Source organism: Rhynchophorus ferrugineus, unplaced genomic scaffold (assembly GCF_030347505.1).
Source record: "Rhynchophorus ferrugineus isolate W39M unplaced genomic scaffold, kcgeb_rfMv2 rfM1, whole genome shotgun sequence".
NCBI classification, from domain to species: domain Eukaryota; kingdom Metazoa; phylum Arthropoda; class Insecta; order Coleoptera; family Curculionidae; genus Rhynchophorus; species Rhynchophorus ferrugineus.
Window position 1 is genome coordinate 4,578,764 of NW_027472580.1, and position 21,308 is coordinate 4,600,071.

At 30.8% G+C, this 21,308-nt stretch overlaps 6 protein-coding genes across 7 annotated transcripts; 2 read left to right on the plus strand and 4 right to left on the minus strand.

The window, feature by feature from the left end:
- Positions 1 to 64: 64 nt before the first annotated feature.
- LOC143202817 (transforming growth factor beta regulator 1) lies at positions 65 to 1,494 on the minus strand. The gene is made up of 5 exons (XM_076414640.1): positions 1,240 to 1,494; positions 858 to 1,186; positions 632 to 802; positions 388 to 575; positions 65 to 332 (listed from the first exon to the last, which is right to left on the minus strand). The coding sequence occupies exons 1-5, from the start codon at positions 1,345 to 1,347 to the stop codon at positions 148 to 150; spliced, it is 981 nt and encodes a 326-aa protein (XP_076270755.1). The 5' UTR covers positions 1,348 to 1,494; the 3' UTR covers positions 65 to 147.
- A 58-nt stretch (positions 1,495 to 1,552) lies between these two features.
- Positions 1,553 to 3,927, plus strand: Tert (telomerase reverse transcriptase). 2 transcript variants are annotated; one of them, XM_076414540.1, is made up of 6 exons: positions 1,586 to 1,762; positions 1,813 to 2,197; positions 2,291 to 2,593; positions 2,652 to 2,825; positions 2,876 to 3,278; positions 3,409 to 3,927. In XM_076414540.1, the coding sequence occupies exons 1-6, from the start codon at positions 1,754 to 1,756 to the stop codon at positions 3,911 to 3,913; spliced, it is 1,779 nt and encodes a 592-aa protein (XP_076270655.1). In that variant the 5' UTR covers positions 1,586 to 1,753; the 3' UTR covers positions 3,914 to 3,927. The 2 variants fall into 2 exon arrangements, with proteins under 2 accessions (XP_076270644.1, XP_076270655.1); XM_076414529.1 differs by having other exon boundaries at positions 1,553 to 2,197.
- Positions 3,928 to 3,989: 62 nt separating this feature from the next.
- On the plus strand, positions 3,990 to 5,227 carry LOC143202824 (putative methylthioribulose-1-phosphate dehydratase). Its single transcript, XM_076414652.1, has 5 exons — positions 3,990 to 4,270; positions 4,403 to 4,507; positions 4,578 to 4,766; positions 4,826 to 4,986; positions 5,050 to 5,227. Exons 1-5 carry the CDS (start codon positions 4,162 to 4,164, stop codon positions 5,206 to 5,208), a joined length of 723 nt encoding a protein of 240 aa, XP_076270767.1. The 5' UTR covers positions 3,990 to 4,161; the 3' UTR covers positions 5,209 to 5,227.
- Positions 5,228 to 7,068: 1,841 nt separating this feature from the next.
- On the minus strand, positions 7,069 to 13,384 carry Usp30 (Ubiquitin specific protease 30). The gene is made up of 9 exons (XM_076414590.1): positions 13,225 to 13,384; positions 12,836 to 13,096; positions 12,606 to 12,780; positions 12,380 to 12,550; positions 12,169 to 12,274; positions 11,899 to 12,117; positions 11,451 to 11,603; positions 7,568 to 7,758; positions 7,069 to 7,514 (listed from the first exon to the last, which is right to left on the minus strand). The coding sequence occupies exons 2-9, from the start codon at positions 13,092 to 13,094 to the stop codon at positions 7,403 to 7,405; spliced, it is 1,386 nt and encodes a 461-aa protein (XP_076270705.1). The 5' UTR covers positions 13,095 to 13,096; positions 13,225 to 13,384; the 3' UTR covers positions 7,069 to 7,402.
- Positions 13,385 to 16,818: 3,434 nt separating this feature from the next.
- On the minus strand, positions 16,819 to 19,064 carry peng (Pumilio and CPL domain-containing protein penguin). The gene is made up of 5 exons (XM_076414553.1): positions 18,493 to 19,064; positions 17,720 to 18,436; positions 17,405 to 17,636; positions 17,127 to 17,344; positions 16,819 to 17,069 (listed from the first exon to the last, which is right to left on the minus strand). Exons 1-5 carry the CDS (start codon positions 18,988 to 18,990, stop codon positions 16,902 to 16,904), a joined length of 1,833 nt encoding a protein of 610 aa, XP_076270668.1. The 5' UTR covers positions 18,991 to 19,064; the 3' UTR covers positions 16,819 to 16,901.
- A 162-nt stretch (positions 19,065 to 19,226) lies between these two features.
- Positions 19,227 to 21,033, minus strand: LOC143202810 (apyrase). The gene is made up of 5 exons (XM_076414626.1): positions 20,561 to 21,033; positions 20,198 to 20,504; positions 19,996 to 20,143; positions 19,649 to 19,882; positions 19,227 to 19,565 (listed from the first exon to the last, which is right to left on the minus strand). Exons 1-5 carry the CDS (start codon positions 20,856 to 20,858, stop codon positions 19,365 to 19,367), a joined length of 1,188 nt encoding a protein of 395 aa, XP_076270741.1. The 5' UTR covers positions 20,859 to 21,033; the 3' UTR covers positions 19,227 to 19,364.
- Positions 21,034 to 21,308: the final 275 nt, after the last annotated feature.

Below are 21,308 nucleotides of genomic sequence, written 5' to 3' on the forward strand. Positions count from 1 at the left end.
TATTAGAGAAATTGGACCCATTTTATTCAATTAAGATATTATGTTATAGTGAATTCAATAAAACATTATTTTAAAGTATATAAAAAGGTGTTTATTTAACACATAATTTATCAGTTATAAAATAAAAAGTCTATAGATACAATTCTATCACATAGAATCCATAAAGTCGCTAGGCTTTTGTAATATATCTGGTGCCATTTTGTATTTGCATAAATTTATACTTCTTTGCAAGTAGTCATAACTAAGACCAGCATCATTATAATCTTGACTAGCTTCTGCACTTTTCGATACTTCAAATCTCGTCCATTTATAATTGATACACTTTCTTGTACCTACAAAGTTTCAGATTTTAAAACTTAAATTCGATCAAGAACTTGTCTGACTAACCTGGTGAGCTCTGTATTAAATGTAATACTGTTGGATGAATCAAACCAAAGAACTCGTTACCTCTTGGTCTAGTACTAACTACATTTAATGATAAAGAATCGTTAATTTTCTGTAGGAGAATTGAATGGCATATATCTGGTGTATCACCAACTATAGAAGGATTTTCATCATCACAGGCTATTTCAAATCTAAAAGCAACATTAAGGAGCATTACTTTATAAAAATTATTGTTAGAAATACTTACAATGGTGCATCATTATCGTCTGATATTTTACATGTATACACACATTTAAGAGTAGGATCTTTCAAGCTACCATATATTCTCGTAGAAACATAACCAACAGGATATATAGCATCTTCTGAGTGAAATTCTGGACGATCAAAAACCACTTCCCCCAAGGAATGAATGGTAAGTCTAGAAAAATTGTTCTATATACCAAAATAATCTTGACATTACATTAGAGACTTACTTTCCTAATTCAATAGGAAATATAGGTCTTCCATTGCTATCTAATGGAATAGGTTGAACAAATTTCTTTTTGTTACTTTTAATACTAGGTCTCCTTGGTTTTGATGAAGATGGCCTTCTTTCTAATGTAATGGTCTCTGGCTTCTTCTTGCTCTTTTTTATGTCATTGGCAGTGGGTGGTGGTGCACCTCCTCTTGCTACACTTTGAACTTCTAGGGCTACTTGTGGCTCATATTCACACAATTTTCTGAGTAAGAACTTCCTTTCTTCTTTACGCATTAATATTTTTGCTTGTACCTCTTCTAATTCGTCGACTAAAGCAGCATTTTCCTATAAAAATCAACATATAGCACCTTACACTACAAAAATAATATTAATATTACATGAACATATTCTACAATCATACGCTTCAACACTGCCAATTTCTGCTGATAGCTGCCCGATTTTGATCTAACATTATTTTTCATTTGTTTTGGTTGATCGTAATTCATGATTAAAAATAATTGTTTATCTTCTGTTTATCCTAATTCCTAACCATAAAATAGTATACACATCACGAAAAGTACCAATTTATAATTGTAGTCTCATTGTTTACAATTTAACATTTTGTTTTATATTAAAAATTTTGATTGATCACTCCTTTTGTTTCAGTTTTTAATAACATAATTATGAAATTGGAATCCTAACCACAAATTATTGTATTCACCAAGAGATTACACCATGACAATTAATTCCAATCGTAGTTCTATTGTTCAATTTAACAATTTTTTTCAACATCCCAATCTGAATAATTGTTCAATTTAATTTTAATTTTAAGCAGTAATATGAAATATTATCCTTTAGGTTTGAATTTGAAGTTTTACCATAATCGATACGGCTGGATTCCTAACAAGAAATATGTTTTATGTAAAAACATAATTTACAATTCCAATAATAAACTTAATAAATTATTTCAGGAGATGTATATTAATTTGAAACGGGAAACTATTTATTGCTGTTGTCATGGAGCGAATGACAAGCTCAATATATTTAAATGTATCTTTAAGTTAATACCTTTAGAATTTTTTGGAAATGTTTGTAACAGAACAAAATTCTTTTTTGTGGTTAAAAGAATATTATCACAAAGTAAAGGCGAATGCATTCATGTGAATTGCTTATGGGAAGACTATATATATGACTGTATCACTTGGTTATCACCTGAAGAAAATAAAAATTCTGTAGAGGTCCAATTATGTCAAGCAAACATACTTGTACTCCAGACAGTTGTTAAACCATTTATCAATTATTTTTATTATTGTTTACGGGATTCCAAAAGCAGGAAGTATTTGTTTGTAAGTCGTTGTAAGTGTATATACTATTAAATATAAATGATATGTATTATATAGTATTAATATACATGAAGTTATTTTATCAATTAGCAAAATATAATTTTAGGTGCAATGGACTCATTTATAGATAAGACTCATAACTTTTATATGAACACAAACATTTTACAACCAGTTCATTCAGGGAATATTGTAAGTCCCAGTGGTATTTTGATATTTATTCCTAAAAGTTCTACTTACATGAATCATAGGCCACTAGTTTTACAGTTCCCAAATGAAATCAACATTTTAAATGTTATTAAAAAGAAAATTAAGTGTTTATCCGATATATTTAAAAAGGATTTTTCATCAAATTTGTATGAATGCTGGAAAGAATATTTAAAATTAAATAAATATATTAAGAGAGTTTATGGTAAAAATCGAAAGAAACTATCATAGGTAATTTATAATAATTTAATGCATATTTTAAGCTATAAAAGTGGATATTGTTAATGCCTTTGGGCTTGTTGATCAAAATATCTTAATTGGTTTAATTGAAAGAAATGATATTTTTACAATAGCTGAAAAACAATTTTTATTTAATTATATTTTAAATCAGTATGTTTGTGTAAGAAAACCAAGTCAAATTTACAAATGGAATATTGGTAAATTAATTTCACTGTAATAATAGATTTATTCATATAATTAATTGTAGGGTTGCCACAAGGATGCAAATTATCTCCATTATTATGTGATCTATATTTATCTTATATGTGTCATGCAAACTTGAGCCAATTTACTAAAACTAATTCTATAATCCATAGAACTATGGATGATATGCTCTTCATATCCACATCATTTGATGAAATTTGTGAGTTTGAAATTAAAACAAGTGAAACATTTATAATCAATGGAAGTAAAACTCAGAAATTTTCCCACATTGGAAAAGACCCATGCATAAGTTATTGTGGTAAAATATTTAATATGGAGAGCAAGGAAGTGTCCAATGATTATTCATTTGAAAAAGATACTGAAATGAGATACAAATTTAAATTATGGAACAGGAAATATGAAATAAAGAAAGAAGATGCATTTAAATTTATTACCAACGTTATAAAGTAAGTTTACAAACATTTTAAAATCATTTTGTGCTGATATTTTATTAAATCTGACAGTGAAATTTGTATCAGTTTACTTTGAATCTCATTTTCACATAAAATATAATTAACTGCAAATTTTCCGTTTTAGATTCTCTACTGTCAGTTTTTATTTTTCGAAATTTGTACTTAATACACATTTCAACAGTTGCGATATTGTTTTGACAAATATATTTGAAGCTATGTGTTTAGTTGCTTTTAAAATAGATGGCGCAGTTCATTCCATTTCCTATGCCTTTAGTTCTGCAGAACATAGAACCCAAACAATACAAAAATGTATAGATTATATACTGCAACATTACACATTCAAGATAAAAAGACTTATTGAACAAACTAAGGGGGATTTCTTTGAGAATGTTTTTTCCTATCATGCCATCAAATTTGTAATATTGAGAGCATGTATCGTTGTTTTTAACAGGAGAAATCAAATATATAGAGATGTTATTAAATGTATAAAAAAGGAAGCCAAAGGTTTATATTTAAGAAAATATGACAAAAAAACTTATTCAGTATTGCCGCTGAAATTCAAAAACATACGAATGAATCGAAGGCAGTGTATGTCAAACATGGAATTTCGTAATACATACGAAAAATAAATTGTATGAATCTATTTTATTTGTTTCATTGTACACTATTAGGAATTAAAAGAATATAGACAACTTAATATACTAATACGATAACTAATTTAAGGTTATTTATCGTTAATTTGTTTAGCACTTTTATTATCACAAAACATCGAAAGTCTGTATATTTTGTATTTATTATTGAACCAGAGGACTAGATAAGATAACTATACAGTATTCGAACTTATAAGGTCTATCATTTAGTGAGTATTCTGAGCGAAATGAGTGCGAATACCAATGAAAAATCCCTGGATCATCCAGAACATCCAAGAAATTTAATACCAGAACTATGTAGACAATTTTATCATTTAGGCTGGGTAACTGGAACAGGTAGGATTGGTTTTATGATTATTTATTTAGTATTTTATTTATTTAACATACTTAATATAAATTGTTATTCTTACTCTAAAATGTTTATTTACACATTTTGTTATACAACAGAACAATTTATTTAATTTTTAGGCGGTGGAATTAGTATAAAAGATGGAGAAAAGATTTACATTGCACCATCAGGAGTTCAAAAGGAGAGAATTAAACCTGATGATCTATTTGTACAAAATATTAAAGGTAATCAGAAAGTATTTAGTTAATTTATAAGACAGTGTATGTAATAATGCAGTAATAATTTTTTGGTTAGGGGAGGATTTAGAATTACCACCACCAGAAAAAAAATTGAAGAAGAGCCAGTGCACACCTCTTTTTATGTGTGCATATACCAAGAGAAATGCCGGTGCAATAATCCACACACACTCCAAATATGCCTTATTAGCCACCATGCTTTTTCCCGGAAAAGAGTTCAGATGCACTCATTTAGAGATGATAAAAGGTCAAGTCAAATAGAATAAAAATTAGATAAGCGTTAAAAATAAAGTATTTTATTTCTAGGTATTAAAAATCAAAAACTAGGCAGGAATTTCCGTTATGATGAGGAACTAATTGTGCCAATAATTGAAAACACCCCATTTGAGGAAGATTTAACAGACAGACTAGAAGAGGCTATTAAAAATTATCCACATACTTGTGCTGTGCTTGTTAGAAGACATGGTGTAAGTTTTATAAGTGATGTTCATTTTTATATACTAGGATTTCATCATGCTAATTTCTTTTAGGTTTATGTTTGGGGTGATACGTGGCAGCAAGCCAAATGTATGACTGAATGTTTCGATTACCTGTTTGATATTGTTATTCAGCTTAAAAGAAATGGAGTAGATCCAAGTTTAACACCAAATGAGTATGAATTGAAGTATCAGAAAACTGGAAAAATTTAATAAACTAAATTTTGACTAATTTTATCTTTAAATTCACACAAATTTCATACGTAAATTTTGTACCCAACAATTTAGTATAATTAAATATGTGTAATTCATTATAAAAATTGATTAAGTTGACTGAAAGAATTTATACATTAGAAACAGTCATAGTGACAGTAGTTTTATAAAGATCCATTTATTAAATTTATTAAAAGCCGGCTTGATGGCGCAGTGGTAAAGGCGATGGGACAGTCCTCCTATTGTTGCGATAGCCGCGGGTTCGGGATTTATGTTTGTGATTGTTTACAAATGATCCACGCCAGTAACCAGGCTGGGTAAGACCGGATGTCTTCTGGAATGATTTCTAAAGTTGGTCACTCTCCAGTTGGTAGGCTTTAATGCTGAGGACCGTGGTTCGGAGCCCACGTTAAACTGTAGGTCCAGTCCAGATAAACCCATAGTTGGTAAAAGGAGACTTTAAAATATATATAAAAAAATTATTAAAAATTAATTTTTAAAAATTATTCATTAGAGTTATAAAAGCTATTAAAAATATTCCTATAGTGTAGCTTGTTAGAACACTTGAGATAAGTTTCAAACATAGTAATTATTTTTACAAATTAAGGGTACAGCCACGGTTTTTTTGCTTTATGAATAACTAGCGACCCGCCCCGGCTTCGCACGGGTGCAATGCTGATACTAAATTAAATACACTACAGAAAAAATATGAACGTTGTATATAAAAACATAGCGGCCCGCTCCGACTTTGCACGGGCATAAAATATATATGCCTATGTCACTCAATGAAAACATGATTAAAATCGATCCAGTATTTTTGGTTCATTCATTACTGCCCTTGGCCTGCACGCATTAAATTTGGAGTAAAACAATTCCTCTTCCCCTATACTTACTATGAAGATTTCCTGCTATCTTTGGAATGTCTAAATTCATACAATTTTTATTACATTACACATTTTTAAACGCAAATTTTAAATTTGTAATATCTCCGAAAATATTTGTTTAATTTACATGCTGTAAGGAACCATATTGATCTATATTAATTGCACACTGTATTTAAGGTACTTAATTCGATAAGGATTAATGCCGTATTGCTTAAAATAGCTTCGTAAATAAGCCATTTTCTCACGTAAAAAGTAAACAATAAAAATGGTTAATGTGGGTTATCCCTAAAAGATAAACATATACCATCGCGGACTTTTTTGTAGACCTTTTTATGGTGTACAATACTGTAGTACATTAATTTGATCTAACTCGTAGGGTTAGGTAGCGTTTTTGCTAATTGCTAAATAAGCCTAAAAAATAGGTTAATTTACGACATCACGTTAGAAACCTCTAAAATTAGCAATGTTGCCTTAGTATATTATGCATGTATTATACATATAAACCTTCCTCTTGAATCACTCTATCTATTGAAAAAAACCGCATCAAAATCCGTTGCGTAGTTTTAAAGATTTAAGCGCACATAGGGATATAGGGACAGAAAAGGCGACTTTGTTTTATACTATGTAGTGATTAAGAGAGATACGAATGATGCTGTTTGATTTGAATGAAATAGTAACCAAAGAGTATTTCATAGTTCATTTCATATTTCATTTTCATAGTTCTCTATGATAGGAACGATATAAAAAGACAGAAATGTAGACTTTTTAAATATTTTGGTAGTTCCGTCAATCAGCTCCTACGTTATGTATTCCCCATATGAAAATAAAATATATATAATCTGACAACATTGCAAGGTACATGACTTTACACTCATTTGTTTTCGGTGACATATGGCAGCAACTAAAACGAATGTATTCAAAGGCATTCAAATCAAGTATCAGAAAACTGGAAGAATATAATGAAACTAAATTTGGATTAAATTTATATTTTTATTTAACAAAATTCATCTTGTTTTGAGCCCCATCAAACAAAACAATTATATTTAACACTCCTAAGTAGGAATCACGTTCATCATTATAAAGACTCTTCTCCATCAACATTAATATAATCTTTGTACATAGAGTTGCATTTGTTTCAACGGAAAAATATAGACATTTCACAACATTAAAAGGATATTTTCTCTCTAGTAGTTAATCCGGTAGGAATATTTTGATATTAATTTGTGCAGAACGTTACATCACTTTTAAATGCCAAGACTTTAAATGCACGTGGAATTAAACAAAGTTAGAATGAATGAATATGTCGATCCTTAGAAACTACTCAGCGTTGAGGATTTTTCATAAAACAACAAATAAGCGGTGCTTTGTAGAACTTCGTCTATGGAAACTTCCTTTATTTCTATGTCCGAAGTGTAGAACCACCTGAAGAATAAAGAGATTAATAAAAGCTAATGAAAAAATAAAATGACAGTCACCTGTTGTTTTGGTGTCCCCGTCTGTAAGTAATAAAGTGCCCCGAATATGCGTCACCTGTGTGTACTACAACCGCAGATAATTGATAGACATTTCTAAATTCGTTCGACATTTCGTTTAAGGAATTGCCCGTCCAACATAGAGGTGTGTTACTGGAAAGTGGACTGCCGCCTTCGCTTGTGCTAGTGTAGTTCTAAAATATAATCAAATGTACAAAAAAAACATAGAATAACGTCAATAAAAACACCATAAATGAATCAAGTCAACATTGAAAATATTTCATTCGTTGATGTTACAAAGTTCTGGCACACATACTACATCAATCCTTACCGATGATCAATGGGACTAAAACAGTTATTATGTAAAGGTAATACTACTCTAACAGCATCGCATCTGTTATTGTATTAACATTTATTAATAACAGAATTATCAGCAATATTGGATTTCGAGATATTCAAAATGATAAAATGTATACAATAATTACCTATTTAGATTGCTATACTATGTTTAAGTTTCTCAGTGAAATTTTCATGAGTATTAGTAGAAATTCGAAGTATCAATGTAAACAATTGTTAAACCATCTAAAGCAGATGTTAAGTTTGACTTTTTCCACATTTTTCTATATAAAATAACAATTTCTTATTTAGTGTTATTGAGTTATACAGTGTATTCAGACGATAACCAACACATACATTATTTTTATTGTTTGATTTGAAGACATGCCTAAGCCCTTAAAATACATTACAAACTTACGGTGATGTTGCTCCGTCATATCCCAGTGTCAGTGAAGAAAAACGATTTAGAGGACCAAAAAATTGAGAAGACAATGAAGAATTATTGGCCGACTGATCCGGAGAAAAACCCACATCTGTTAAATTTCTTCACAGAAACATAACGTCCAAGTATACTGAAGTAGAAGGAAACGTTGACCTAAGTTCAGATCATACACCAATCATTCTGAGAATGAGTTAAAATATAATAAAAAAAGAACAAAATTCAACGTTAACAATCAAATTCAACTAAATGTACCCCTTAAGACAGCTGAACAATTAAATTTGAAAGCAGAAAAATTGTAGATATCCAGCAAGCTGCTTGGAATAATACTCTAGAAATTAATTATCCGAAAAAAATCAAGCAAATTGTGGCTGAAAAAGGAATGCTATAGAAAAAATAGCAACAAAATAGAAAGCCTGAAAATTAAAATATTTTAAATAATATAACCCAAATATTGAAAAGGGTAATACTGCAAATTAAAAACAAATCCATAAATAACTATCTGATGAATCTAAGAGATGACAAGGAAACAGATTATTCGCTCTTTAAAGCCTCCTAAATACTTAAAACAATGTCATGTCTACACAGACCACCTGTTAGAGACTACATGGAAATTGGGCACGCAGAAATCAACAAAATGCGGAAGCATTTGCTGACCACCTAGAAAAAAGCTTCAAACCAAACCGAACTGACATTGAATACAATTTGCCGAACTTACAATGTACAAATTCAACGATTCAACAAGTCGCTGAAAGAAGTAACCAAAATTGTCAAGGTTGTCATTAATCCAAGGAAATCACTAGGTTATGACTTAATAACACGACAGTTGCTGCAAAAACTACCAAGAAAGGCAATTATAAAACTCACCAACTTGATCAATGCATCATTTCGACTAAAGCCCCAGATGTTTATGACATGACCGAAATTATCATGATCCCAAAACCTGGAAAATCACTAAATGAAATAAAATCTTATAGGCAACTACCAGCACTTACTGCTACCAGTAATATTTAAGGTATTTGAAAAACTCCTGTTGAAAAGGATAAAACTTATTATAGAGAGAAAAAACCTAATACCTACACATCAGTTTGGGTTTGTTAACAAGCATTCAACGATTAATCAGGTATACAGAACAACAGATGTAATTGAAAAACCCTACGAAGGTAAAAAGGTATGTTCTTAGATGTGGTACAAGCCTTCGATAAGGTATGGCATGACGGCCTTGTTCATAAATTACATAAAATGTTACCGAAACAATACACTGAGTTATTGAAACCCTACTCGACTATAAAAGAAGGTAAATCAGCAGGTGTAACAGAAGGAAGTTTAGGGGGGCCAATTCTTTACCTATTTTACATACGGAAAATATCACGATGGCTACATTTGCTGATGACACTGTGATTCTTACTGTCAGAGATAATAGCGAAAAAGCCGCCCGAAAAATACAACAGGAAAGTGACAATAATTGGAACTAAACCTGGAAAATAAAAATTAACGATAGTAAATATGTGCATGTGCAGTTCACATATAATCAGACCGCATAAGCAGTAATAACAATAAATAATAGTATCATTCCATATAGCAATAATGCTAAGTATCTCGGAATGAATCTTGATGCAAAACTTCAATGAAAGGAAGGTGTAGAAAAGAAAAGGAAAGAACTGGTGTTAAAATATAGAAAAATATATTGGTTAATTGGAAGAAAACCACAATTATATCAACTGTAGGTTGGTCGACGACGACTAGTAACAAAAAAATGTATTCAGACAATAAACATGCAATGCCCAAAATTGCATTTCCTACATTCATTATTTTTATTGTTTAATTTGAAGAAATCTGCTGCCGAAGCCCAAAGAACACTTTACAAACTTATGGCGATGCTGCCTCTTCACATCCCAATGTCAGTGACGAAGAACAACATGGAGGATCAAAAAAGTTTAAAGAAAAATGAATTACAATACTTATTGGACGAACCTTCGACACCGAAGCGGAATATTCATGATCATAAAGTATTGCAGTGGATATGGACCAATTGAACAATGTATTGGTGAAAAAAGGATTAACAATAGTGAATAACAGAAGCAAATTGATTTTCTTGCGCAACACTCGGCCTCAAGCTGAATGAGTTATGAATATGGAGTTTTTTCACTTGTTGAATTGCCGAAGAAGAAATGATTGATAATATTTTGAATAACATATATTCCCAATAAATGCCTTTTAAAAATGAGAAAAATTATCAGAATATACAAGCACCTTATAGAAGTTACTTGTACAATATTGAAATTGAAAAACTCTTGTATTATATTCAGCGATATCTGGAATTCCGTTAATATTCATATTTTAAAACATATTAGAAACTGAGAAAAGTACAGAAAATTTCAAATTAATAATAACGTAAACAATGTGAGATACGAATGTTGAATTTCAGGACATTCGAAATAATAAAATGTATACAATAGCTATCTATTTAGATACCTGCGAGCTCAAGTTATTTGATGAAATTACAAAGGAACTAATACAATCGAAGATTCTGCCAACAAGTTCCTGCAAGCAATCAAGCATTCAGTCTTATATGATTTGAATATTAATTCTGAGTGACATGGGAGACAAAAATGCAGACTGTGGTGATGAAGTATACAATCAATTCAATGTTATAATTACAATAGAGAAAAAGTTTTATGATGAAAATATATGACCCTACACCTCCTAGACGAATATCAAGTAGACACTTTTTAGGGTTGATTTACTACTTATTAAGAAATTGGGCATAACTGAAAAATTTCGACGAAACTATCGATTAATCCGAAATAACTTTATAACTCCGATCTGTATTCATATCCAATCGAAATTACTATCCAGGGCATTCTTGATTTTATTCAATACAATTTGACATAACACTAACCAATTTATTCTCTTGCTACTATCTCATTGGTTGAAACAATATATAGTAATAATGACAGCAGTATTACGTAAACCCAGTTTTTGATTAATTTTTTTAAATGTTAGTATCAAACATAAATATTTTGACCTTTAGACATAATAAGATGAAAAAAAAATTTATAAAATAATAAGTAAAGTTTTATTTTTTATTAACTTAATACAAATACTTACAAATCCAGATAATTTTCTTTGGTAATTAGCTTGAATAAAGGTATAAGCTGACATGGATAATCTCACCGGGAACTGGACATAGTCTTGACGTTTTGATATACCGGTAGGAGACCAGATATTCCTCGATATATGTATACATAAACATATAGGTAGCTGAAAAAAACAACAACTCAATAATTATTACATTGTTGTGCTATAGTACTTATTTTATAATTGAAGAGTAGATGACTTGCTCAAATATTTTCTCTCTACAACTACAGCTTTTTGATAAGGTTATGATTGTATTAAATCAATGATGAATAAAAAATTAACATTATAAATGTTGACTTTTAAATATTTTGGAGATGCAGGGGCAGAGTGCATATATATTCCCATACAAGTCATATTATCTGGCAATAATGCAAGCTAAAATATAAAGTTTTTATACATATTTTTTGTGCTATAATACCTTGCCGAAGTTAAGGATCTTAATTTGTCTGGATAAAATTGGGGTGGAGCTTGGATCCCTGTCCTTGTTACAGCCTTCACATTGTACATCCTGAACTACCTCGGGCGTAACAAAGTTTGTGAGCAATTGATGTAATTTGTGCCGACCCCAACCTAAATCGCCAGCGCCACTGGGCAATGCCAACGATAAACTTACAAATTTATCATAGCGTACTGCTGACTAAAATGAAATGGGTTGCAACTAGAAAAACAAACACGTTTTTCAACTTACTTTGAAGCCACATTCAGTGCATCTCAACTGACTGGTTAAAGTGCCTGTAAATGGATGGCTTATAGGTTGAGGTGGGGGTCCAGACATTTGTAATGCACGACAAGACCTATAAATAAAAACAGCATTTTATATTATATCACAAATTTTATAAATCTATTACTATTAGTTTTCCATAGACTTCATGTTAGAGTTATAGCTAAATAGATCTCACCTAGAAATCCACCTGTTTCTTCTTATTCCGCTACTTCTAAAGTTAAGACCACCAGTTGATCTACAAAGCTCATTTAATGACATCACACTTCCCATTGAACTGAATTCAGATTCATTATCATCTTCCACTTCCATTTCTATTTCATTCATACCAAGAGCATCAGATAGACAACTAAAATGCATATATTATATACTGGTAGCTGAATCATCTTGAATGACCACTCTACCCAGCTTTTCTGCTCATTTTCTGTGTCTCCTCATCTAGTGTTGTTAATATAACATTTAAAAGTTCATGAGCATCTTGTTCTCCTGCTGGAATTACCCATCCTAAACGTTTTAATGCATTTATTACTGCAGCTGGTGCAAAACTATCTTGTACTGATTTATTTGTACCATTAACCACTAAAAAAAGACAGATGAAACTGCAAATATTGTGTTGTATAAATACATGGCCTACCTGATAAAACAGTAGCTAAGGTACCCCTTAAACTAGTTTCTTTGGTTACAGTATCTTTTTCCAGCCAATCAACAAAATGTGGACAAGCAGCTAAGGCATGTAAAATGGCATTTAAAAAGCACGTTCTACCTAAGTTAACTAATCCGGCCAAACGCCCTTTCCGATTGCCGGACCCAGTAGATGGGCCCCAAAACACAAAAGCCCCTACCACAGCGGCCGCTGTTAAACCAGCTGCAACTAAGATTCTGTCAGGTTCCATATCTAAAACAATTTATAAAGTGATAGCTTTTAAAGTATCTACTTTTTGATATACACTATTTATTTCTATTACAAAAAAATAAAAGAAAAAATCAATACACAACTACAAATTAATGATTTTATATATTTACCTCACATATGGGTTTATAAGAATCTATGACATCATGGTAAATAATAAAATTGTATCAAAATAATATATTTTCTTATTTAATCAAACACTTTATTTAATTGTTTACTGTTTATGCAAAAAAATATGACCATATTTATTGCTTGACATTGACAGCTAATACTGTCTGATACTGTCAACTAAGAATATATACATAAAAAAATATATATATATATTATATATATACCATATTTTCCATATTTTATGGATATTTCTTTATAAATTAGTTTTATCCATATTTATTGAAAAAAATATCCATTGAAATGAAAAAATGAAAAAATAATTATTTTTCCACATTTTTTCAAAAAATTAAATATATTTCTTAAACGGTATAAAAAAACCATTTACTTATTTTTAATAACCTTTTAAATTGGAATTGAATTTTAGAGGTTTAGTATAATTTGGTACTTAATTGTAAGAGTTTATAAAAAATATCAATATATATATTGGAAAAAATGTGGATATTTTTTTTCCGATATATCGATATCTTTTTAAAAATATCGAAAAAGTTGTATCAATATTTTTCTTGGCTCTCAATTCTATTAATTATTTACTTTTGGATTCTTTTCAGACAGGTGATTTAATACAAGTTTAAATTAAAGATCTTAAGCTTCCATATTTATTCTACATTAACTTAACCAGCAACATGACGTTCTCAGTGCCTTTCTGCTGAGACCACGCCAAATAAATGCGAAATTATTTGTATTAAGTTAACACTCTATGTCAGCTATTCACAACCAAAACTCTCAGTTGGCAGCTTTGAAATCTAGAGTCGATATCGATAGATAAAAAAATCGACATTTTTTGCAGCTACTAAAGAAATTAACTAAATTTTTAAGTGGTATCGATATTTTTCAGAAAAAAGGAATACTACAATTTTAAAAAGAAATGATATTTTTAATGTACTTACAAGATTAAAAATTAAAATGCACTAAACGTTTAAAACTAAGTACTAATTTTAAAGGTTTTTTTAAAAGCAATTGAGATTTTTTATGAAGTCTAAGAAATATCTTTAAATTTTTTTGAAAAATATTGGCTAACAATATTATCGATATCGATATTTTTCGCCATCTCTAAACTAGAGGTAAGCAAAAATATGAAATCGGTAAATTCAAATTCTCGCCAAACTCCTTATTCTGTTCACAAAACGTTAAGAATTCTTTATATTTTGTGATTCTGTGTTTGTGGTGTTTTGCACATAGTGAACGAGAAAATGAAAGGCTCTGCAAAGAAATCTAAGAAGAAAACGAAGGGTGGTTCTAAAAAAAACGCAAAGGAAAATTCTTGTAAGAGCATGAAAAGCAACGACTTAGAAGTAGCCACCAAATTAATACAGCACCAGGACAATATGTTGTTCTTGGATACCAAAGAAAACCAAATCCCAGCTGCGAAAATGTCACATTCAAAGCACGAAACAAACGAAGATGAACTAAACCAAGCACAACCATCAGGAACCGTAGAAGTGACTAACCCCGTACCCGAAGCTCAGGCCTCCAAACAACAGTCTAAGGTAGGAAAGATCCCTCCTATCATATTAAGGGACAAAAACCGTTTCATGGAGCTGGTCAGGGTCCTCAGGGAAACCTCTATGGACATCGGCTTAACTAGGAACAAGTTCGAGGGTGTGGCCTTCTATCCCAAAAATGCAGACGATTACAAAATTCTACGGGATATCATGGAGGAAGGGCAATATCCTTACCACTCCTTCTCCGCGCCGGAAGAACTTCATCTAAGAACCATAATTCGAGGTCTCAAGGAATCAGTCAGCGAGGATGAAATAAGAAATGAACTCGTCAATAGAGAATACCACCCAATCCTCGTAAAGAGGTGGCGAACAAGAGATGGAAACATGCTGCCTCTCATCCAGGTTATAGTCCCAAAGAGGGAAAAAAGTATCCTTAAAATGCAAGAACTCCTTCACCATAAAATCACGGTGGAGACCCAGAATAAGACTGGCCGACCGACGCAGTGTTTCAACTGCCAGTTGTATGGCCACTCATCTAAGAACTGTAAAGCCCCTCCCAAGTGTGTGAAATGCGCTGGAGACCATGAATCCCGGTCCTGTAAAAAGGATAAGGAAGCTCCGGCTACTTGTTGCAACTGCCAGGAGCAACATACAGCAAACTTCAGTGGATGTGCTAAAAGACCGCTACTAAGGCTAATCTCAGATCTACCTAGGCCAACTTCCCCTTCAGCCTCTGTACCCCATATCCCCTGTGAAAACCAAGAAGATGGAGAGCTAGCTACTAAGGAGTCACTCGACACATTAAATAGTAAGATTGAGGAGATTCAGAAGTTTCTTGCAACGTTTTCGAACGTAATTTTGCAAGCACAAGAACAACCACAATAAAAGTAATTCAGACTTTGAATCATAAGTTGTGTTTCATGTCTAGGACAAGACAAATGAAAAATATTCTAGCTTTACAATAAAAATAATTTTTAGAGAAAAAGTTTTTTCTTAACATTCCATAACATAGTTGCATCAATATTATATAGAAATATATAATTAATAAATATCTTGCAATATAGAAATTAAGTTGAACAATGTTATTTCTAGATAAGAATGTATATTCCATAAAATACGTTTGTGACTCTTAAAAAATAATGTCAGACTGAAGCACAGAGCAGCATCACTAAGTTTAGTTTATTTTAAATAATCTATTATATTTTGTATATTTACATTCGAACATACCTCGTATAGAAGCATTATATTATGTTCTGAGATCGCTATCATACGTCATCTGACGTTTTCACAAAATATTGAGAATTGTATGTTTGTGGACGTTTTCAAAATTTGACAGTTTGGTTAAAGTTATAGTTTTTCAAAAATAAAGTAATTAGGAGTTATTTGTATTCACAGCGACATTGTAAAAAAATTTATTGTAAAAAATAACTTCCGAAAAAGTGCATTAACGTATACAAAATACCGCAGTTATGATAAAGATCTGTTCTTGTTAGTTTTCACACAATTTAATCATCGGAAAACATGTGTTAATTGATACAAGCAAACAGTAACAATGGAAAACACTAATGGTGGAAAATTAGTTTTAACAATCGATAAAATTGATCATCGTGCTATTATTAAATTCTTTTTTAAAAAGGGTTTAGAGCCCATGGATATTCATACTGAAATGGTAAAAGTGTTAGGTGAAACTGCTCCTTCAAAAAGAATGGTCTATAAATGGGTTGCTTTGTTTAAATGTGGTCGTAAATAATTTTCACACATTATTCAACACAGCACAGTTGTATCCGTGAATTGTAGATAGTGCTTTCTGAATCTCGAAATTTCATCAAAAATATTGATTAATGTACCTAGTAAAATGCCTAAAACTTCTAAATCTCCTTTGGTTAATCGAGTTTTCGGGTAAATGTACAAATACAAATATTTTATTTACGTATCTTACATGCATTAAAAGTATTTGTATGATATTCAATTTTTTCTGTTATGCCGTTAATTTCAATGTTTTTATGAAAGATGAAATAGTAAAACGCTGTAGAATATTTAGTTCTATTGTTGATAAATAGATGGTACTAAAGTAAGGTTTCTTTATGCAAAGTGTAACGTTTACAACAAATGATTTATTATTGTACTATGTTACAGTATATAAAAATAATACATTTGTGTATCATCACAAAAAGATTTTATAATTTCTTTGCTAAAATGCCGGCACCAGATGTAGTTTGACTTTTCAATAACTTCATGTGAGGTTTAAGTTTGTCTTTCATCATATTTTGAACGTGCGCTTCGCTATTTTCAAAAACTGCTACTAGAAGAAAACAGCCTCTATTGATTTTTAGCCAATGCTTAATCTGAAATAAAGTGGACATATTATTTTTAAGACACTTCATTTGAAGTTTAATACTCACAACATCATCTGTTAAACTGTCTACCAATATTTTACCGAAAGTTGGATTATCATTTTGCGAGGCAACCTTGTCATGTTGAGCCAGTTTTTTTAAGGTCATATGTAGCCCAGCATGTTCAATACCACTAATATCTGATTCACCTTCTTTTATGATCCAATTTACGTCACATATTACTTTCGTAACACTTCGAAGAGTTTTCTCAAGAATATTTCCAGAACCTTTAATCATAATATTTGTTATTATAACTTTTAAACATTATGCACTTGTAATATATCTACCTGCTTTCAATATAGCCAACATTTCGATTGCTAGTGATCCGGTTGATAACCAAAATTGAGTATCTTCTAGGATCAGATTTAAAAGGGTTGAAATTGAGTAATTCAAAATTTCCTTTCTTCTAATGTCAAGCGACTTTTTGGCATTGGATTGTTCTCGTCCTTCAGCGAGTTCTTTTATAAATTTTGGATGGAAAACGGCGGGATTTGCTGGTGCTACCAACCATAAAAGTACCTATCGACAAAAGTAATGTATTATTCTAAATTATAAATAAATTCTACAAAATTATGTAACTTCAAAACTTTAGCATCACTTACCTTTCTTCCCCATTCATTAACTGCTAAATCTTTAGCATTCTTTAGAATCTCAAACAAAATTAGTTTATGAAGTAAAACAGTATCATCAACTGTATCCAACAAGGCAATAATAGTATTATGCCCAAATTCGTGCTTACATAAATCAACTAAATGTTCCTTTAATGATTTCATTATTACTTTTTTATCTTTATTAGTACCACTCCAAATGCATTGCATAGCAGCTCTGCTACCATCCTTACTATTACTTATAACTACAATATGTGAGGATAATTCTGTTATTAATTCACTTCTATCATCATTAGAACATTCTTGTAAAAACTGATACAACACTGATTGTACCAAACCAGAATCCAACAGTGATTTGTTTAAAACTTTTTTAATGTTAGTTTTACAAGCTCCTAAAGTGGCTGCTTTCATACTTTCATTTTCTTTATAAACATCTCTTAAATGTTTAACTTTTGGGTCTTTGGAATTCTTATATAAGCCTCCATAAAACTCTTGTATAAGGAACTGTTTTTGTGAAGAACTAGCCCAGTTTGAAAAAGCATATTCCACTACTGGAGAACTAAGACTGTGGTTGGCTAATTTCACAGCATGTCCTTGCATTTGATTTATAACTGATGTTCTTATATCAGCTTCGCCATATTTCAATAATCTTTTAACACAATGAATGCCATACTTTGACTGAAGCATACTAACTGTAACTGGTATAAGTTCCTGTAAAAGCATGTATTTATTAATTAAAAAATACAATACTCAGAATAAATACTAACTTGTGAAATCTGCTGAACCATTATGTTACTGGAATATTTCAACAACCACTGAACAATTCTCGCTGTATCATGTGCCAACACAAACTTTGCATAATGTCCTTTCAATAAACTATGTAATTGATTAATAATTTTGGTTCTGTCATCTTCTTTTAACGTCTTAAGCCTTAATTTTTCGCCCATCTTTTTGGCTTGTTGAATCTTATCGAAATTATCTTTAGTTCTGGCCTGAATACGTTTCAATCTAAGTTCTTTTTTTTCCTTCTTATATTTATTCCAGTCTTCAATTTTCTCAGGTTCCTTGGTATTCTTACTACCTTTAGGCGGAAACTTTTTGGGTTTTGCGGATTTTAAATTAGTGGCTTTACCTTTTTTAGATTTCGAAAATTTTGAGTCTGAATCCTTGGCATTCTCTTCACCGTCTTTATCTGTCGTCGTTTTAGTTAATTTTTGTTTTTTGGGTGGAGACGTTTGAATATCAGTAGATGATTTCTTTTTCATTTTTACAATTTCTTGATGCACTGACTAAGTTAAAACTGTTTTGAATGTGAAAGCGTGTGGAATATGAGGTTAGAATATTATTAACCAATCAGAGCAATGTTTTTATCACGTGTTCTCGATTTTACTGGTTGTATATATATAGGGGAGCTTTCATACAATTTGAACTACTCTAAAATAAAATATTTAAATTTTCCTTATTTAATGTCAAAATAAAAAAGGTTAATGAAAATTAGGGGTCACGTCATTACATGTTTTATTAAAATTAGAGTTTGAGACCATTTGTACTTTTATCTTAATATTAATAGTAGTGTTAAGATTTTTTTTAAGTTGTGAACTCAATATTAGTGTTGGCAATAATTCCTCCATCTATATTGCTATATAAACTCAATACCTTCATATTTAAGGTCTGATATAAAGGAATCTTCAAGTACAATATCTCCTTTTATGGTAAAAGCTGTGATGTATGTGGCAGTTTTTCCTTCAAGCTCCTCAGTTTTCAGTGCCACAATAACATGATCATTTGATGATGGTATAAATTTGAAACTAGAAAATCCTCTTGTATTTTTTGAATTCAGCTGTAATAAAAAATAAGGCTTAGTAGGTTAGTTTTATTTTAATAATAATCTTGACTAGATAGGAATTTAGATTATTTACATACCTCAACTACATTTACATCATACATATTTGTGTCAGCTGATAAGAGAACGTTACATCCTCTTCTTTCATCTAATGATTCATTATACTGTTCTTTACTACACCTTCTAGGTAGGAAGAACCATTTTCTGTGAACATCAGACCAAACTCCACTTTCATGAATCATATATCCAGGCCAATATATACCCAGAGCTTCTCGCAATCTGTTGTATTCTTTTACCCAGTTAATATGGGTAACCTTGAAAAAGTGATATCTTTAACTTTAGATTACCTAAATCCATTTCAAATAAAACAGATAAAATTTACTTAAACTAAACATTTATGTAATGTTTAATTTAAATTAGCCCCTACCTGCCCTTTAATATTAACTGTTTTAACATATTGAGGGTCATTACTTTGGAATTCTCCACTGGCTGTTGTCCATTCTTTTCCCATTGATCCAACATATAAAATTTCATTCTTCACTGTTGCCCATTCAGATTTAAAGCCTTTTGAGGAACTTAGGAATACAAAATTATATTTTCCAATAATACAAGTTTTATGTTCTACCTACTTTCCATCCCCATCTAATAATATTAACCATGGCACCATTTTCTCATTTTTCATTATCTCATAAACAATTCCAGTTCGGTCATCAAATGTTAATAGTTTTCCATTATAGACCACAAGTTCTGACAATTCCATTCCTCTATCTTTCAAGGCAAAGTTACTGGTTAATTTTTTTGGTTCTGCTCTGTCCCAAGTAACAATAACAGTTTGTGTGGAAGGGTTATAATTCAGATCACCCATTTTTAAATATGAATACCATGTGGCTTTTTCTGTTTTACTTTTAGAATTCGTATCCATATCAGCTATGATACCTAAAAAGCAGCATATACAGATGCATGAAATATAAAAAGAAATCAAGTAACCCTACCTATACGAAAGGTATGTAATGCATTTGTTTTAATAGGTCTGGTCAAGGGATAAGTGTAATTGTATCCAGTACTAATAACAGTGCTTCTTAAACCAGCATTACCTTTCTTGGGGTACATATACAAAATTATTAATACACATAGTCCCACAAACCCGACAATACTAATAAATTGCGTTTGGCCTCTTATGGTCTTATTTACTATACGATAGGCGGGTTGTGAACGTAGAGCTTTTCTCCAGTCCCTAGATGGAACAATTTCATCTTCGGCGAGTAAATTCAATCGAATAGTGTTGTCCATTGAATTCAAGATATTTTAAAAATATATCTGCTATTCCATATCACAATGTGTTATGACTTAGGTGACAATTTTGTGTAAAACATGGTAAGACTATTATTTGATTAGTAACATTTTAATACGTGGATTTTATATTTGAAAAAATGTAAGGTTAACAAAATTTTTAAACAACAGCTGTGTTTGACATCTTGAATTTGTACATTACAGAAATCTTTTTTGTTGTAATAATACTGCATTATTCCTCTATAATGTAACGGTAAGATGGCACCATTAATTAAAATATATTTTTACTAATGTTGGAAAATAGAGGAAAATAAACAATTATCATTAGGGCATCATAAAGGTTTGGTTGACAGAAGCATTTAGTAGAACTATTTTAGGATAAATAACATATTATCTAGGGTAATTTTGAAGGGTGAAAAATCAATAATTGGGGAAATCTAAATATGTTTT